The 20274-nt window shown below is 36.7% G+C and overlaps 1 protein-coding gene across 1 annotated transcript in view; it reads right to left on the bottom strand.

Moving 5' to 3' along the window:
- Positions 1–20274, bottom strand: part of IL1RAPL1 (interleukin 1 receptor accessory protein like 1) — a 1231223-nt gene that overhangs the window by 14966 nt on the left and 1195983 nt on the right. The window contains exon 10 of the mRNA XM_058658644.1: positions 6607–6750. Within this exon, the coding sequence (XP_058514627.1) occupies positions 6607–6750 (144 nt within the window). The remainder of the gene's footprint in view (positions 1–6606; positions 6751–20274) is intronic.

The following is a 20274-nucleotide window of genomic DNA, read 5'->3' on the forward strand; positions in this document are numbered from 1 at the left end:
TGTTGGCCGGTTCATTCCCCAAATGGCTTAACTGCCACTGCTAGGAGCTTCTTTCAGGTCTCCCATGTGGGTGCAGGGTCCAAGGCCTTGACTCATCCTCAAATGCTTTCTTAGACCATAAGCAGGGATATGGATGGGAAGCAGGGCACTGGGACTCACAACTGGTACCCATAGTAGATGTTAGTGCTGCAGGCAGAGAATTAGCTGTTTGAGCCACTGTGCAGGCACCATAGAGATTTTCTGAATATATGTACATATGTGCATAGATATGCACACATTTGTACACAAAAACAATTGGAACTTCTTCAGGTGTATTGCATGCATTGCACATCTGCTTGTTAATAAATATATGTATGTGGTATGTATTGTGGAATCAAATAGTGACGGTACGTGATCTACTCCTAAAATTGCATTGCCTCAATTGCCCAAAGAAAGATGAAAATCATACATGATCATACTGTATCAGATCTCAATAGCTGTGTTTGTCCAAACATCAGCTTCTCATTCTGTGAGGAATTCTGCGTGTTTCATTCCAATGGAAGTAGCAATACTGCATATGTTAAATTAGTCCATCCTGTGATAGCAATTGCTTCCTGAGCTAAGAAACCTGGACTTGATCTAGCAGGCAAAGTGGGGAAATTGTTTTAAAAAGCAAATGACAATAAATTTATACATAGAAATGTAATTCTGCTAGAGTATGAAGGATAAGGTGGAAGGAGAAACAATGAAAGCAAGACAGTAGTTGAGGAGGCTGAGACTAGGCAGTTGCATTAACAGAAAAAATAAGTCTATTTCAAGAGTTCTATTGACTTGCCTTCATAATTAATTGAAAATGGCAGAAGAAGAAAAAGTGTGAGTAGCAAACTAAAGGATGACATAAGAAACTGATGTCTAGGGCCTGGTGGCGTGGCCTAGTGGCTTAAGTCATATCCTTGAACGCCCCGGGATCCCATATGGGCACCGGTTCTAATCCTGGCAGCTTCACTTCCCATCCAGCTCCCTGCTTGTGGCCTGGGAAAGCAGTCAAGGATGGCCCAAAGCTTTGGGATCCTACACCAGTGTGGGAGACCTGGAGGAAGTTCCTGGCTCCTGGCTTCGGATCAGTTCAGCTCTGGACATTGTGGCCATTTGGGGAGTGAATCATCAGATGGAAGATCTTCCTCTCTGTCTCTCCTGCTCCCTGTATATCTGATTTTGTAATAAAAATAAATAAATCTTTAAAAAAAGAAACTAATGTCTAAAATGGAGAGGGATGAAAAATCAGTATGGGTGGCGTTAGAAATGATTTAAACCTGTGGTTTGGACTTGGTAGACGTTACTAATAGGCTAATGGAAAAAACACCATTACGTCAAGAGAGCTTAGAGTGGGAGATTATGAGCTTTTTTTCCCCCACAAATGCAATGTAAATGTGTAAATGTGTTCCTCAAAGTGGAGTGTTGTGATATTAGCTGAGAAATGCTGTGTCCTGAATCCAGGGGAAATAATAAACTAGAAGGTTATACATAGGACAAGCAGAGTTGTAAACAAACTGACCAAGCAAAGCATAAAGATACTTTATCTTGTAAAAAATAAAAGTCATCATAATGGTTTGAAATAATAATAAAGCAATACTTTTTTTATTAACTGGAAGATGACTGGTATACTATAGGACTGATGCCAAATTCTCCAACTTCTACTCAGATGCAATGCATGCAATTCTTGGGGTTTAGAATGTTTTAGACCTGGCCTTTCCCCCCCACTTTTTAAAAGATTTTATTTATTTTTGTGTGAAAGGCAGATTTACAGAGAGAAGGAGAAACCAAAATAGAAGGAATTTCAGCCATCCTCTGCTATTTTCCCAGGCCATAAGCAAGGAAATAGATCAGCAGTTCATCAGCTGGGACACAAACTGGCACCTGTATGGAATGTAGGCAATACAAGGTGCAGAATTAGCCCACTGAGTCACAGTGCTGGCCCCATAGGCCTGGCTTTAAATCATTTCTGTTTGGTTGATCCTCTGAGTATCAACAAAGTAGTGAAAACAGCATTTTTAATTTAAGAAATTATCAATAAATGGTCAATAAGTTTATTATTGTATCACTATGGTAGAACATTACTTCAAATATCAGCTAAACATTCATCTGCTGTTCTTCACACTCTATGCCTCTCTTTATTTCTGAGAGTTGTGAGTAACTTTTTCAGGGGAGGTAATACGATAGACAACAGTAAAGAAACTATTACTTAGCTGTGACTTCTAGTTTACATTATTTTAAAGCTAACACAAGATTCTGGAAAGTCTGGGTTTTCTCTTCACAACAGATAAATATCCATTTAAAATACATGAGCAGAAGCATCTTACAGGATGCCACTCAGGTGTAGAGGCCTTTTGGATTTCCCCATGTAGGAAAAGAGGATGACAGATATTCCTATAGTTTGAGTTAGAATCTGAAATTAAGGATTTTTGTACTTTTTCCCAAGGAAGATACTGGGAAACTTATGTAAAAAATGTAACCTTCATGTTAAAAAGGCAATGCTTTTTGAGGATGATTAATTTTTAATGGAGAGCTTAATTTGAATGTAGCAGAGTTCAAGGTGCTAGCAAAACCAAGAATGGTTGAAATGAACAAGAAGCAAAGTCTAGGTACATGTGTGAAATTTCTGATGAGAGGCCAGACAAAGGATCTTGGGCTTGAGTAATCCATTCTCAGTGTCTGCAAAGACTGGGCAGTAGTAGCTCAGGTGAGGATGGCTTCACCAGAAGCCTATATTTGAGGTCCCCAAACCAGTTTTCTTGGGTGAAAGAGAAGGTTAATGTAAGATCCCTATTTTCTTTATTTTTAAAATTCTAGTTACAGTTTCATTCTAATTATATTTCTTTGTTTTAAATTTTATTTTTGATGATGTTTACATAGTTGATGAGGGTGGGAAGGGTCAAGGATCAGGGGAAAGTGGGCAAGACCATTTACATATTTCCTTTTTCTTTTTCCTGTATCTAGGGGAGGGGAGGATACAATGGGAAAGACCATGCCCACCCTCCTCAGTACTTGATGTCACCCCAGGGTCCCCATAGCGGAGCATGTTCTGAGAGTGCTGCTCAAGTGGTTTTGATAGTTCTGAGATGTTGTTGATTTTATTGCTCTACAGATGAGGAAATCCTTCCAAGGTCAACTGGCTGACATAATCCAACTCAGAGTGTCCATTCACCCAGAAGTTTGCTTTCAAGTTTCGCTGGGGTAGTTGATCAATTTGTTCTGCCCTCCTTCCTCTGTATACCAGTGGGTGCTGTGGTCCAGCCCAACCCTGGCCACCACAGATTTGGCCTTCATGTACACCAAGGGGAACTGAAACCCAGTCAGAGCAATCCCCAATAATCCCCACTGGACCAGCCCCCAGCTCTGGTTCTTGTGCCTGCCAACATGTGCAGTGGACTGGTCTGCTCTGTCCCACATCCCTTTCAGTTCTCATACACCTCATTGGATGTTGAAGCATAACTCAATCCAGTTGATTGCACCCTGCAGCCCACACTCATGCCAGCAGGTGCCACCACCTATCCATCTAAGCTTGTAGCCAATTCCTGGTTCTCAGGTTCACCAGTGGGGGCTGTAGGCCATCAGAGAGGTGCCCACAGCCTCCCCACTAGACCGATTCTCTGCCTTGGATCTTGCATACTCCAGGTAGTTCTCAAGTCTAGCTTGATAGGACTTGCCCCCAGTCCCAGCACTTGCTAGCTGATGCTGCAGCAAAACCCAACCAGTCTGTCCTTACTCCAGCTCATGCCTGTACTAGAAGATACAATCGATTAGCCCAGCCTGGCTCTCCCTCTAACACAGTTCACATGTAGGCTAGCAGATGTTGTAGCCTTTCCTAGCCTGGTCTTCACCCAGTACCAGCTGTAACGTTTGCCATCACGAGCAGTGACCCAGCAGGGAAATCCCCACTACTCCCCTACTGAGCCCGCACAATCCGCCTCCTCCATTTCACGTGTGCTGTGCTGTGCTGCAACCCAGTCTGGCATGGCCCATCTTACCTTGGCATTTGCCGATGGGTGCTGGCCTGGCCTAGCCTTGCCTGGCCTTGTCTGCCCTGTTCTAGCTTGCACTGGTTGGTGCTGCTGCCCAACCCAGCACAATCAGACCCCAGTCCCAACTCTAATGTAAACTGGCTTGTGATGCAGCTAGGCCCAGCCTGTCCCACACTCCATCCTGGTTTTCAGATCTGCCAGTGCGTGTTATGAACTGGTGTTGCCTGGCTCACTCCCAGACCTGAGCCACACTTAACGCCAGCTGGTACTATAGCCTGGTCTCATCTGGGCTGTTCCTTGCCTTGGCCCTTGCGCTCACCTGCAGGGTCTGTACCCTGATGAAGGAGTTCCCCAAGCTCCTTGTTGGGTCTCCTCCAAGTGGCAGTGATCCCTATTTTTAATATAGTGTTAATCTAATAGGAGCTGAATTCCAAACCAGGTGTGACTGAATTATCTTGGAATAGCAAGGTTATGACTCCTCTTAAAACGTTTTACAGAGATTTATTTTATTTATTTGAAAGTTAGAGTGATAAAGAGAGGGAGACCAAGATATAAAAAGACCTTCCATCCTCTGTTCCACTCTCTAAATGACCAAAACAACCAGGGTGAGCCATACTGAAGTCAGGAGCCTAGATTTCCATTTATGCCTCCCATGGGGATAGGTAGGAGCCCAGAAACTTGAGCCATCACCCACTCCCTACCAGGATGCATTACAGCATGATGCAGGTTTTGGATTTGACTAGCAAAGACTCAAACTAGCTTTTCAATGTGGGCATCCAAGGTGTTGTGCCACAATGCCTGCCTTTATGTTGTAACATTTTTGCCATCAGTGGAAATGGGAACTTGAGATCCAAGTTGAATAGCTTCTGAGCACTAGAATTTAAATGAATTTACATCTTTTTAAGACATATATTTCAAACTTATTTAACTTATTATCATTGTAACTAGTATGATTCTGATAGCATAGTATATCTTAAAGTTCTAAGGTCACATGAGATGTGGTAAGATAGCTGAAGGGCAAAACTCTGACAGGAATAGGTTACTGTAAATACAGGGAGAGTGTACATGTGATTGAATTTGTAGTAAGTACAATTTTTTTTTTGTCTTTTTGGAGTTACTCACTAATGCAATAACATTATCCAGAGAATAGGTTTGTTATCTTGGTTTTCTTTGGGTTTAATGTATTCACATTGGCATCTCAAGGGAAACCCTAATAAATCTTCGATTGTGTTCAAGATGGCCCACGGGAAGGGTCCTAACAATTCTTCAACGTTTCTTAACTATATTAGCTTAATGAGAGAGCCATCTTCAGTTACAATATTATTTGTTAGTATTTATTTGCTTTATTTTCTTACTTATATTAGAAAACCTGAAGACTACAGTTTCAGAGTAGCAATGAAATCCAGTAAGGTTAGTCTAGGAATTCATTGAAAGATTTACATATTATTTGACTCTGCAAAGAAACTTTATGTCACTGAATTTTTAACTGCATATGACTCATGTATTTTTCATTATATACCATTATTTTTCTAATTCAGAAAAAGACATACTGAATTGGAAATTTATAGTTGGGGTAAAATCTTTTTCATTCAGGGCCTAAAAGTGACGAATCAGAGTTAATAGTTATGCTAGACTTGTTAGTATAAACTGCCTTTTCAAATAACATCTGTTAATTATGCAAAACCCAGAATATTTTAGATTAAAAGGGACATGCTAAATTTAAGAAAAAAGTAGAGACTTAGAGTTTAATAAAATAAAGGCTTTGAAAATAGCTTTTGTTCAAATACCATTTTGACCATTTATATTAATTCTTATGTTATCATTTTGAGTAACTTATTTAACTGGTGGGAGATTCAGTTGACTTACCAGTAAAATGAAGGCTGTACTATTGACCTCAGAGTTTTTGTGAGACTGGGCAAGAATGATTTGAAAATGTCTAGCACTTTGCTTGGTACCTACATAACAATAATTTTGGCACTGACAATTTTCTCCTAACTTTTTGAAACAGTGGCAAAGAAAAATAACAACTGTTATGAGTAGATAAGAAAGATAGGTAGGAAATCAGCACTTAAAACCCAAAAAGAAAAAAAAAAGCACTAGATTTTCTGCAGCTCAGATATTGTCCCAGTTAGTGGTTAGGACAAATTCTAAAATGTTTGGTACAGTTTCCTACCAGTGATCAACCTAATAGGGACAAATTGAGATTCATTTCAATCTACTGGGCTAGGAACACAATTAAAAGAGACACTCCTTACCTTTAGAAGGGTAAATTTGGCCTTTCAGTAGTGATTACAAGGTGAGAAAAAATGAACTCTGATGGCAGTGCAATCAGTGTTTGTAATAAGTGCTGTATGGAATACAGTTCTAAAAAGAGTAGGTGTTCTTTAAAATTTTCCGGAGAAAGTATCTATTGGATCCAAAGCAACATATATACATACATATATATATTTTTTAAAAGATCAATTAATTCACAGAATGAATTTTGAAAGTGTTTTAAGACCTGTTGCCAGTGGCTGTATAAATAACTTTTCTTTCCCCTCAGTGTAACAATGGCAGAAAACAAGGAGTTCAGAAAGAATATTTAGAGGGAATGAACTCATCTTACCACCATCCAGTTCTTCTGCTCCAAAATGATTCCTGTAGAACAGCATGATTTCTATTTTATAGCACTTGTAGATGGTTACCAAGCAAACCAGCAGTAAGAGGATAGCACCAAGCCCTCCAGCAAGTTCAACTGTGTACATTAGCTCTAGAAAAAAATTAACAACAGCAAATTTATGGTATTCACATCCAAAATCATAAGTTCAATTTAATTTAGCAGTTTCCTTTATGAGACAAGATATGAGAGATTGCTTAGGACAACACTTTCCCATTTTGCTTGAGAATTTGACCTTTTGATAACTTTCTATTTCTGTTCCCTTGGTAACTGGATAAGGTAGTATATAGTAACCATGTTGCTAAGCAACATTGCTTATGATGAACTTTGGTTTACAAATTGCATTTGTATTGAGAGAATTATAAATACCTGATTGGAAAGTATAATATTTCATGAGTTTTCATGAGTGCAGCAAGTTATATTCATGTCTAAACATATCTTGTGTAGAGATCCTATAAGCTATGCTTATCCAAATGGAACAATGGTTCCAATGATATGAAGCTTTTAGGCTAGGACAGTTTTTGTACTTACTTTGTGTGAACTTAGAAAGGGTTCACTTTAGCTGTAATCTGAGTGTTAAAATCCAAGGAGGGTGAGGGGTCAATAAGCCCTCTTCCTGGAGGACACTGTGGACTGTTGCATTGTATTGGGATGGCTGCCTAATGAATGCTATCTGTTGACTTCTGCCAGCAGTAATGGTTCCTGGGCTATATCTTACTGAGTAAATTGACGTCAAGATGGTTTTCTTTACCTTTGGAGACTGAATGCTTAACTGAGTTTAAGAAGTAATTCCTCAATCAATGGCACCAGAGAATATGTTGTAGCATTTTCCTTCCATTAACTTTTCTCAATCTTTTTCTCTGCTTGCATTTATACGAAGAATGTAAAATAATATGAAGTGTGGAATACAAAATACTCCCACCAGCTTTATCTGTTGACTTGTGAATAATCATGTAAGACAGTACTAAAGAAGTACAAAGAATAAAACAAAAATGTTCTTAAATACAGTTTCCTTCTATTATTGATCCAGAGAGGATCAGTATGTACTATGTGGATAATAATGTGGGGTGCAGTGGGTCTTGTTCTCTCAGAATATGAGTTAAACTCCAACATTTGCAGAAACATGCACAAAGTTCTGATTTATGGCTGGGGTGAGTTGTGCATCTGCATAATCAGATTTGAAACACATTGTATTTGATGGAGAAGACATAAGTGTATAGATTCTTGCTTTCTTCCAAAGTCATTCTTAAAGATTTTAGTGTTAAAACTTGTAATTTACCATTCTAAAATTTTTTGAATAAGAACAGAAATGGAAAAATAATCAGAAACACTTAACTGCCACTCCCAAGCACTGCTAGTGAAAGTATTCTATGATAGTATTAAATTGGAAAATTTGGGTGTTTCCTAATAAAGTTAAACATTAATGCCCACTATGAATAGGACTTTCATTCCTTGATATTCATCTAGAACAAATATAAGCAGATATCCACAAGAAGGCTTTTATAAGAATATTTACTAATTTTTCTCATCATAGCCACAACTGCAAGCAATCCAATGTTCATTAACAGGAAATGATGAACAACTATTGTATGTTCACATAAGATACTCAACAATGAAAACAATGAACTGCAGATGCACATGGTTTGCATGAATTTCAGAAAATTGTTAGGTGAACGATGCCAGATGAAAGTAACACCTTCAAATTAAGTATGAGAACAAATCAAAATGATTCATAGTAATCTAAAACAAAGTGGATGCTTTGGTGGTAGATGAAGAGGAAATTAATTGGAAAGATACAAGAGGAAACTTTCGAGGAAATTTCTGAGGGTAAGGAAAATGTTTCACACTTGGATTTGGGCATCACTAGACAAGTATAAGTATTTGCCTTAGAAAATACACTGATCTGAACACTTATGATCTATGCATTTTATCTCATATTAATTGTACATAAATTGTTTAAAAATTTGATGGTTTTTAGAAAGCAGTTGCAAATTATAACCTAAGGCCTGTGTGGGAAGAAGCTCTGAGGAGGACTAGGAAGGGCTTGTGTTGTGCAGTATGTTCAGCCACCACTTGCAAAACTGGCACCTATTTCAGAGTGCTGGTTTGAGTTCTGGCTGCTTCGTTTCCTGTCCAGCTCCTTGCTAATGAACCCTGGGAGGCAAGTACTTGGGCCTCCACCAACTCCATAGGGGGCCAAGATGGAGTCAATCTTTCAAATATATATAGTACATATATTCACATATATATATATTTGAAACTAAATATGTGTATATATGTATATATAGTTTTAAAAGGAAGCTAGGAGTCAGGACAACCGTATTGCTGTAGATAACTGGCCTAGCTGGGACTGATTTGTCTGTGGTGCTCTCAAGTATACTTGGTGTAAAATGTCATAAGACTCCATGTCTAGTCAAATAGCTTTGGACATAGTCTGAGGTATAATCCTATAAATTAAATTTATTTTATTAAAACTCATTTTCTTCATATGCTATTCATAATATTGTTCTCTATAAACTTTTTGAAATATTTGGAAATCAAATATACACATTCCAGAAAATGTGTATGACAGTGTTTTATTTTAGAAACTGAATTCTAAGTTGCATTATTCCCAATGCTAATTTGTCATGAGTCATTCAATCATGTATACTACCTAAAATAATTTATTTACCTGTCCAGTCAATAGAATTATCTGATCTGTAATAAGAAAAAAAAGTAGAGTTGATGCATTTTAGCAATTACAGAAATGGTATTGCATCACTTGAATCACTCATGGAGAAAGAGCAATAAGAAAGAAAAACTCTTAAGCACCATAGTCATTTATTACTGTATGCAAGAAAAGAGTATAATATGCCTATATAGTTTATATATGTAGGTTGATTTTTTTCCATTTGATTTGAGCTGATCCTATGGGATTATATAGCATGAATAAACTTTCCCAAAGAAAATGGCACATTTGATTTTGTCTTCACATTCTTTTGCTTCAAGTCAGACACATTAATGTAAGTGGTACTTATTACCACTTATCCATTGGGTCAGGGCAAAATTACTAGGGTTAAAGTCTGTACAGTCAAAGGAAATGATCTGGGTCCACTGCTGTATTTTATCTTACATTCCATTGTGAATGGTGTTTCCCCAGCAAATGTCATTTTCCCTTTGAAATGAGATCTGCTTTTCAGCTCTAGTTCAAGTTGCCTGGAGTGGCAGCATTTAAAAATTTAAAAAAAAGATTCCATTTCAGGACAATTCAACATCTGAGGATGGAAAGACAAAGTACAGACCTTTAAAATCAGTTTAGCCTTTGTGTTGTTTTGTTAAAATAATACAGTCTGTCCCCTTTAAGGGACTGAGACTGAATATTGAAAATTGTAAAACAAAATCATGTGGCAAAACCTAAGGGAAACTGGCATTTGGTTAAGCACAACAAATGAACAAGTGCCAAAGAGTTACATTTAAGGGCACCAGCAGTCATTTAGTTACAGGCAATTAACAATAGTCCTTGGAAAGCTCCAGTATGGTCTAAGGAAAAACACATTGATTATTGCTGCTGTAGTAGACTGCTTTCGGAATAAATTGCTTCAATTTAAAACTAGATTTGCTACAAGCATTTTGAGCAATGACTACAATTTTTTTCTTATCAAGACAGTTGGAGCAAGCAACCCTCTAAAAGAAACAGCTAATTAAAATAAAGCGCATGCCATCTCTTACTATATTGGATTACATTGTAAATAATAAATGCATTTGGTTTACACTAATCTTACTGCAATTACCTAGTATAGTTTAGGATCCTATTTCCCTATCTTTTTATTGGCTTGTACCTGATGTTTGTTTTCAAGCATTTTTTTTTTCTGTTAGAAATCTTTGAAGAAGATTTTAGTAAAGTGAAGCTTATATATTTTTTTTGAACTCTTGCAGTTTTAATCTCTGTTGTCTCTCTTTAGAATACTGGAATTAACATGTATGATATATAGCATGATACATTTTATATATAGTATATATTCACCCACGTCTAAAGTATAAGTAAGGATTTTTGAAAACATTTTCTTATATAAATTATCCTAAACTTGATTCATTCATTATATAAATTCATTTGGATTATGCTGTCTTAATTTATATGCAGTATACAAGTTTATGGTGAAAATGCATGATAGACATTGTAATGATCCCAGTTTATTCATTAGACTCACCAAGTACTTTTCTTCTTCTCTCATTGTGTTATAAAGAGCTAAAGTTTGTAAGGGTTTATCCATCCACATAAATTCATATGCATATTTATTTCTCTGGAGCAGCATAAATTATTTGTTCCTGGCAGAAAGATAATTATGCTCTGCCTACAAAGATATTCAACTCAATTCTACAATACATCAATGCAATTTAGAAGCAGTTATGATTTTTTTGGTAATGCATTAAAAAACCAAATTGCTATTCACATAACACCAAGAAAATGTTTTGGGAGGGTATAAGTTATTATGTAAGGACAACAGTTTTTCCTCTTAAAAAGATTTTCTTTTGTGAAATAAGGCAGGACATACTAAATCAAATTGTCAAAAAAGAAAATATTTTTTGAATGGAGCAGTTGGATCTGTATAACCAAATATTTGGACAGAAGGTTCAAAGTAGTCCCTTTTACTATTTTGGAACAAGGTTTGCAGCCAAAGCATCAAATTAATTTTTAGTATGACAATCTGGAATGCAAATATGACTGATCATAGGCTAAGACCTATCAGTAAGACGTACTTAGCCTCAGATCCAACAAGCACTTTTAACTTGTTCAGGTCAATGCATATTAAAAATAAAAAAAGGGCCCGGCGGCATGGCCTAGCGGCTAAAGTCCTTCCTTGCCTTGAACGCCCCGGGATCCCACATGGGCGCCGGTTCTAATCCTGGCAGCTCCACTTCCCATCCAGCTCCCTGCTTGTGGCCTGGGAAAGCAGGAGAGGACGGCCCAATGCATTGGGACCCTGCACCCGCGTGGGAGACCTGGAAGAGGTTCCAGGTTCCTGGCGTCGGATTGGCGCACCGGCCCGTTGCGGCTCACTTGGGGAGTGAATCATCGGACGGAAGATCTTCCTCTCTGTCTCTCCGCCTGTCTGTATATCTGACTTTCTAATAAAATAAAATAAATCTTAAAAAAAAAAAAGAAAAAAAAAAGAAAAAAGATGTATTTTTTTTGCACTTTGCTGGAACCTACTCTTGTAATATGCTTTTTCTCTTCTAAATTGGAGAAGAATGGTGTTATCCTTTTTTTTTTCATGAAGTAAAAATATTCCTGCAGCTGGAATAGTCGTGTAGTAAGCTAATCCTCCGCCTGCAACCACCGGCATCCCAAATGGGCACTGGTTCGTGGACAGGGAGAGCAGTAGAGGACAGCTCAAGGCTTGGACTCTTGCAACCACATGGGAGGCAAAGTGGGATCTCCAGGTTTCCAGCTTTGCATTAGTTCAGTCTTGGCCATTGTGGCCATTTGGAGGAGTGGACCAATGCATGGAAGATCTCTGTCCTTCATTATCTGTAAAATTCTTTCAAGTTAAAAAAATATTTACAAAAAAGAATATTCCTAAGTGGAATGTTTTAAATGTTCTAAACTGAATAATCACCATAATTGAATAAAGTAGATTTAATCTTATTAAACACATCAATATTAAAATTAATCACATTTATCATAACAAATAGGGGAAGCTTTCTGTCATAGCAGATTTCAAGTGGGAGGAGTGATAGAGTTAGAAACTATCATTTGTTCAGTTATCACAATAACAATTGATTCAGGCAAGAATTATTTACAGGTGTTAAAATTACTAAGTGAAAGATCGGTGAAGTAGGATATTCACCTTATCGAAAAATGCTTCATGGTTTGATTTAATAACAGAAAAAGCAATGCCTTCTTAGTGACCAATCTTAGTATCACCAGTAATAACACACATTGACATCATATACTCTGCTGTGTTGCACTAAAAAGCCAGCATATCATTTATATAGTATTCTAGTCAGAAAAACAAACATCTAAAATATGAGCTGTCAAGCCAGTCCTGACTGAGAGATAACTAGAATCTCATCTATATTCCACTTTTCAAAAATGTCAGTGTTATAAAGGACAGAGCTGAGTGAGCCTTTTGGATGGAAGGAGACTGAAGGGATTACCAACTGTGTGCAGTGCATAATCCTGCATGAGAAATATGGTGTAAAGAGCCGGGATAGGTTTCCAGATTGTCTAATATTAGACAATAACATTTCTAATTTTCAATTTCCCAGAGTTTGCTAAATCAGGAGATTCACACAGAAGAACGTAATCACAATATCTGCCATTTGCTTTCCAGAGGTTCAATAGTAAGATGTGCTGTTGTTTGTATACATAATGAACCTGTTTTATCTGACTACTGAAAGAGAGAGAAGGTAACCGTTACAAAGTGGTGCTAATCAGTGAATCTAGGTTGAAATGAAATATGGAAATTTATTATATTACTTATAATTTTTGTGACATCTGCAAGTTTTATTCTAAAATAAAAAGTTAAAAAGCAAAAGATAAGTCAAATGATAAGATCACATTATTAAAAGCATATTGTAATTACAGCACATTGTATGCTGGTTAATTTTGGATAAAAATGATCATATTTATATGTATTCTAATCTGTACTACACAAAGCTTTCAGTTTTATCTTCCCAAAACATACCCTTCATTTGGAATTTTATTCATGAACCATTTGGTAACTTGCATTGGAACTCCTTAATGTTGGTGTTGCAGTTCCTGTGCATCTTTAATTGAAGCAGCTAGCTTATTAACATCTAGCCATATTCATTTCTCCCACACAAATGAAATTGGATAGGGGCTTTCTCAGTACTGTGCCTATGCAGAGCCTTCCTTTTTGTGCTTATCAAAATGCTATCAAACCTGCAACAGGGCTGAACTTTCAGTGCCACTTTTCCAGCTAGAAATTTGTGCCCCTCAGATGTCCTCTGTGGTTTTCCCTTTACCCTGTTGCATTATAACAGACTTCACTCTGCATTGTAAGCAATTGCTTTTTTTTAAAAAAAATTTGTTTTTCATGTTACAGTTCCATAGGCTCAGGGATTTCCTCTTTGAATTGGGCTCTTTGCTGTAGCAGGTCCTCCGGTTGGAGTGCTCCTCCACAGATATTCTATATATGCCTCTCTCCTTGCTCCCTCATGTCTTTTTTGAATTTGGCCCACCAAGCACACATTCCAAGTCACAAAATTGTGGCTGCACTTTGCACTCCTTTTAGTTTTTTGTGTGTATTATTATCATGATATAGTATAATATTTCTTTTAATTATTAATTATTATTGTTTATTGTCTTTCTTCTGCCAGAATTTAACTTGCATCAGGAAGACCTTTTCATTGTAGGCTTTTAAAAATCTTTTTAAAAAGATTTATTTATTTTCATTGGAAAGGCAGATTTACAGAGAGAAAGAGAAAGAACCTTCATGTGCTGGTTTAACCCCTAAGCGACCACAATGGTTGGAGCTATGCTAAGCCTAAGCTGGGAGCCAGGAATCTGTTCCACGTCTCCCATGTGGGTGAGTGGTTCATTCAGAGTGGATAGATGCATGTGTTTCTCTGTTTCTGTTGGGGAATTTTAGGGGATGTATTGGGCATTGTGCTGTGCAGTACTGGAGCACCTGCAAAGGTTTTTGACAAGGTAGTTTGGTTTGGAGTACTGCACAAGCAAATGTATGATGTGATGGATAATGGTAGGTAAACTTTTTGATTTTGCAGCTATAACAAATTGCTTTTCTTTTATTCATTTATAAAGAAAATAAACATATACCTTGTCAATAAATATTTCTTCCAGTGACTTAATGCTACCAATTAAGCTAGATTTTCTTAAATTAGATTAGAACAGTGGACCAATGATTTTCCCTTAAGGAAAACTGCAATGCATTTAAAAATGTACAATGTGGAGTTTCTAACATAGAGGGTTTTGTTTGTTTTGTTCTTTTTTTTTTTTTTTTGCAGAAAAAATCCCCTTCACAGTATAGAAACGATGTTTGAAATACCAATCTAAAGACTGTATTGTGGGTTGTATACAGAGTGCTATGTATTTACACATATATACAGGTATACAAAGTATTCAGATGGGGCCGCCTTCATCTCAAATCTCAGAAGATTAAGTATTATGGGGGAGAAACAAGACAACGAAGGGAAATACTACTATAGCAAATAATAAAACGGAGCCTCAGGTGACCAGCCTTAGACAGGTGCATTGTATATCGAAGTGTCAAACTTCACTGATGCCTAAAAGAAAATATCTTAGAAGCAAAAGTATTTCCTTCTTCACTTGTCATACAAATAGACAGGCACAGATGGAATGTTGCAAAACACCTCTTGGGAGACAATTGTCAGACCGAAGGTGGCACTGCCATTTTAGTCCTTTTTTTTTTTTAAAGGATGTGGTGCTTATCCGGAAAACGTTCCTCCACCTGAGGATATATTGTCACAGTTAGAGCAATTTGTTTCTCCATTGGGAATGCTATGGATTGCCAAAAGAACCCAGAACATCTGGAGTGCTTAGATAACCAATAGAAGAAGCCATGTTTTCTCCATAAACACTGAACTATCATAATGATTCGTAGTGCATTCAATTGATGAAAATTAAATTATGAAGTATTTCATACAAGTAAAAAGTGACTGCATTGTAATATATAAAAGAGATGCATTGACAAAACTCAAAATTTTATGTTATTCTTTGAATATCCTTCCTTTACAATTTTAGCATATTTTATATTGAAAAATGTTAGAATAAAATGTGTGTAGCAAAAGCTTTTCGTAGTAGTTTCTCTCATGAGTAATTTGCTGAAAATTTTGGTGATTCCTGAGTTGGGAGACTGTTAAAGCAAAACAATAACAAGACCATCTGCTGGTTCATTTCTCCCAGTAGAAGTAACAGAAAAACCTTTTCTCCCTCTTGAATGTTTTTGCTCACTCTGCTTCCTGGAGATAAAAGCATTTTGAGGAAGACAGTGGGAAATTTGCCCTGCTTTCTCATTTTGTAAGTAGATACTTTCAAGAGTTGGCTATTTAAAATAAATCTTTGTGTCTTATTAATAATCCATGATGAAATGGGCATTTTAAGAACTACCAATAATAAAACATATGATTACTCGATTCCTCCTTAGGGAACCATAAATGCCTCATTGTATCATGGCAAATTGAAAACAGTGGGCAGCTCAGTTTAGTGTTCTCCATAGTAAGGATATATGAAGTTCCTATCCTCAAGAACAATTATTTTTACCGAAATGTGAATAATATGGCCCTGCATCACAATGAGTAGCCTAGTATCAAATCTCTGCCTGTATTGCCTTTTGGTACATGAAAATCAGTAGTGCTTTGAGGAAATGATGTAGAATTAAAAGTGGTCCCTAAAAACCATGTTTCCTAATATAAACATGAAGTAAAAGCAAGCATATGGTGTAGCAGTTCAACTACCACTTGGGACACCTGCATCCCATATCAGAGTGCCTGGCTGAGTATCACGAACTCTACTTGTAATTCAGCACACCCAGGGAGACAGTGAATAATGCTTCTAGTACTTGAGTCCCACACAGCCGTACTAGAGACCTGGATTGAATTCCAGGTTCCTGACTTTGGCCAGGCCCAGCCTTACTAGTATTTCAGCAGTGAACGAATGGAAGATCTCTTTCTCTGTCATATAAAAAGAGCAAAAACAATTAAACATTTTTCATTTTTTTAAAAAGAGCTTTGCTGTAGTTCACAAAAAATCATGAGTCAAAACCAAAACATTTTCATGTTAACTGTATACTCAGTTCATAATTTCTCTGTTCTGTAAATCTTCATTCATGTAAAATTTCAATGGGTAATGACTGTTAACTGTTCATAAAATTACCTCTTTGTCCTTTCCTAAACAGACCACTGAATTTTCTTTTTGAATTAAAATCTATTTTAAGAGCATTTAAATGTTCACTTTTAATTTGGGGAAATTAACCGTCAGTTAATACTATTCTTCAGAGAAAAAATGCTAAAAATACATGGAACCCTTAAAGTAGAGATAAATAGCTAACATATTTTTTACTGATGGCACATGTAATTCTCAACACTAAAATCTAATACAGGTTACCATGGTGATCTATTAGAAATCAACACATTTTTCCTACTATATGACCTGAGAGAGTAGTTAGCATTTTTTATGTGTCATGTCTAATTTCTCACTTTACTCACCTGGTTGTCAAAGTTCCATATATAGGAATTGCTTATTAAAAGTTGTATCATGCATTTTGTGACCCAGTTTTGCCATTTTTTTTCAACTGAATACAAGAATCTGCAGCCATAAAAAATGCACAGCTAACTCCCTCTACCCAACGATGATGCTTTACTGTCCCAGGATAGTAGAGGATATCCCTCTAGAAGCAGTGACTCAATTTACTGCAGACAGCTAATCCAGTGTTTTGCCTGTAGTTGGCACTCAATATATATTTATTGAATGGGAATGACATTTCTTGCTTTTTCTTACAACAGAATTCAACGAATTATCCACTTTACGCAGTATGAAGTAAGATTTTGAGTGGAATATGAAGTACCACCAGCCAACAGGCTGCTTTTATGTAAAAATAATGGGATCATGAAGGTAGTTTTGAGAAGAAAGTTTGAATGGTTGTTGGCTAGTGATGGCGAAGAATATGCTATCCTGTTCATGATCTCTGATCACACATATACAGTTTTGTTGCATGATATGGGTGCTACATGATGTTGATGGGCTACCTGCAAAAATTTTAAACTGCATTGCCTTTTTTTTTTCTTAACTGCATGTTTGTCTTTTTTAAAATACAAAGTTCCAGTGCATTACATTTACATCTGTTATACAACTAGACAAATGGTTTATAAAATGATTTAAACGTTTGAACACATAGGATTAATATGTCTAGCTTGTTCTATTATGTTAACTGTGATTTTTCATTTCTTTTTCTTTTCTGCCCATTTTGTAACCATATCATTGATTAATAATATCTGGAAGTTCAATTACAAACTATATCCATCCTTTTTTATAATACATAATTGAGGGCACTCTGAGTTGCATTCTCTTTTTAAAACATGGGATATGTTGGAACTGTATCCAAAAATGAGGGTTGACTTTAAGAGATTACTTATCATAATATTTGAAAATAAGACCTGCTCAGGTATTCTTTCCAATTGGGAATGTGTTCTGTAAAACACATTTTCACACATCAACAAATTGAAAAATAAAAACCATATGATCATTTTAATAGATCCATAGAGGCATTTGACAAAATTCAACACCACTTTATGTTAAAAACCTTAAGCAAGATAGGTATAGAAGAAACATTCTATAACACAATCAATGCAATATGTGATAAACACAATGCCAGCATGATTCTAAATGGGAAAAGACTGGAAGCTTTTCTACTAAGAATTGGAACTAGAAAAGGATGTCCCCTTTTACCACTGCTATTTGATAAAGTATTGAAAGTCTTTGCTAGAGCTATTAGCCAAGAAAAACAAATTAAAGGAATTCAAATTGGAATTGAGTAATTAAAATTATCCCTTCTTGCAGATTACATGATTCCCTACAAAGGAGAACCAAAAGATTCAATCAAGAGACTTTTGGAACTCATAAGAGAATTTGGCAGTGTAGTAAGAAAAAGTTAATGAACAGAAATCAATGGCACCAGTATACACAGTATAACTCCACAGGTGAGAAAGTATAGTCCCCTTTAAAATAGCAGAGAGGAATCTCAAATACCTTGGAACTAACCTAACCAAAGATGTAGATGACCTCTATAATGAAAATCACAAAGCATTTAACATTCTCAGAAAGAGAAAAGATGATACAAAAATTCATCTGGAAACACGAGAGACCACGAATAGCCAAAGCTATCTTGAAGAATAAAAATCAAGCTGGAGGAATCACAATTCCAGAGCTGAAGTCACACTACAGAGCAGTGGTCATCAAAACAATCTGGTACTGGTACAGAAACAGATTAGAAGATTAATGGAACACAACAGAAACACCAGAGGGAGCCGACACATGTACAGCCAATCAGTCTTCAACAAGAGAACTGAAAACAATCCAGGGAAAAAGTCTGGTCTCTTCAACAAATGCTCTTGGGACAGTTGAATAGCAGCCTGCAGAATTAAGAAGCAAGATGCCCACCTGTCACCTTATACAAAAATCAGCTCTAAAAGCATCAAGGACCTAAATCTGCACCCAGAAACTATCAAACTACCAGAGAAAAACCATAGGAAGCCCTCTCCAACATGTAGGAATTGGGCAAGACTTATTAGGAAAGTCATCAGAAGCACAGGGAAAGTGAAAATAAACAAATGGGACTACATCAAACTAAAAAGCTTCTGTACAGCTAAGGAGACAATAAGTAAGGAAGCAACCAACGAAATGGGAGAAAAGCTTTGCACACTGCACAACTGATAGGGGACTAATAGCCAGGATTAGCAAAGAACTTCAGAAACTGAGTGACAGTAAAACAAACAATCCTGTGAAGAAATAGGCAAAGAAAATGAACAGACATTTTTCAAAAGAACAAATTCAGATGCCTAAAACACATATGAAAAAAAACTCAGGCTCCCTAACTGTCAGGGGTGAAAACCACATTGAGGTTGCATCTAACTCCAGTAAGATTGGTCTACATTCAGAACTGTACTAGCAACACTTATTGGCATGGATGTGGGAAGGAAGGTACCATCCTCCACTGTTGGGAGTGTGGAGTAGTGGTACCATTATGGAAGTCAGTATGGAGGGTGCTAAGAGAACTTATAATTGACCTGCTGTATGATCCAGCTATCCCACTTCTCGAATATATCCAAAAGAAATTAAATTTGCATATGAGAAAGGGATCTGTGATCTTATATTTACAGCAGCAGAATCCACAGCAGCAAAGACATAGAAACAACCCAGATGTTTGTCCAAAGTGGAGTGGATAAAAAAATTGTGGCACATCTACTCCATGGAATATTGTAACTGAGCCATTAAAGAATAAAATTCTACAATTTGCAACCAAATGGTTCCAACTAGAGATAATTATGTTCAGTGAAATAAGTCATTCACAAAAGGACAAATGTCATTAGTTCTGTCTGATAGAGGGCAACCTTCATGCAAAATACAAGATCAATATCTCTTTCAATACTGTTTTTGCTACATCTCAGGAGGTTTGATATTTTTGTTTTTATTTTCCATTTTCCTTCATTCAAAAAGTTTTTATTTTCCTTATTTCTTCCCTGACACATAGGTCACACAATAGCATCATTTGCTTCGGGAAGGTCTTTGAGCTTTTTTTTTTTTTTTTTTTTTTTCATTTCTTCAGCAATGTACTGGTCATTCAGTAGCATGGTATTTCACTTCATGTTGTAAATTTTGTATTTTTCCTCTCTGTTGTTAATTTTGTTGTATGGCTTTTCATTAAGGGGACATATAGTAACTACGTAGTGAAGACTCTCACATACAGGTGTGAAGATACAGTGCAGTGTGCATCTCCACTTTCAAATCAAAGTTGGCCTCCCAATGAAACTGTTGAATGTATCATGATAATAGAATGCTGAACTCTTTGCCATTGTCCATGCCAACAATGTCAGGATATACTTAAACAGCAGAATGATGGCCTTATGACTTGTTGT

The sequence above is a fragment of the Ochotona princeps genome, chromosome X, assembly GCF_030435755.1.
Source record: "Ochotona princeps isolate mOchPri1 chromosome X, mOchPri1.hap1, whole genome shotgun sequence".
NCBI lineage: Eukaryota > Metazoa > Chordata > Mammalia > Lagomorpha > Ochotonidae > Ochotona > Ochotona princeps.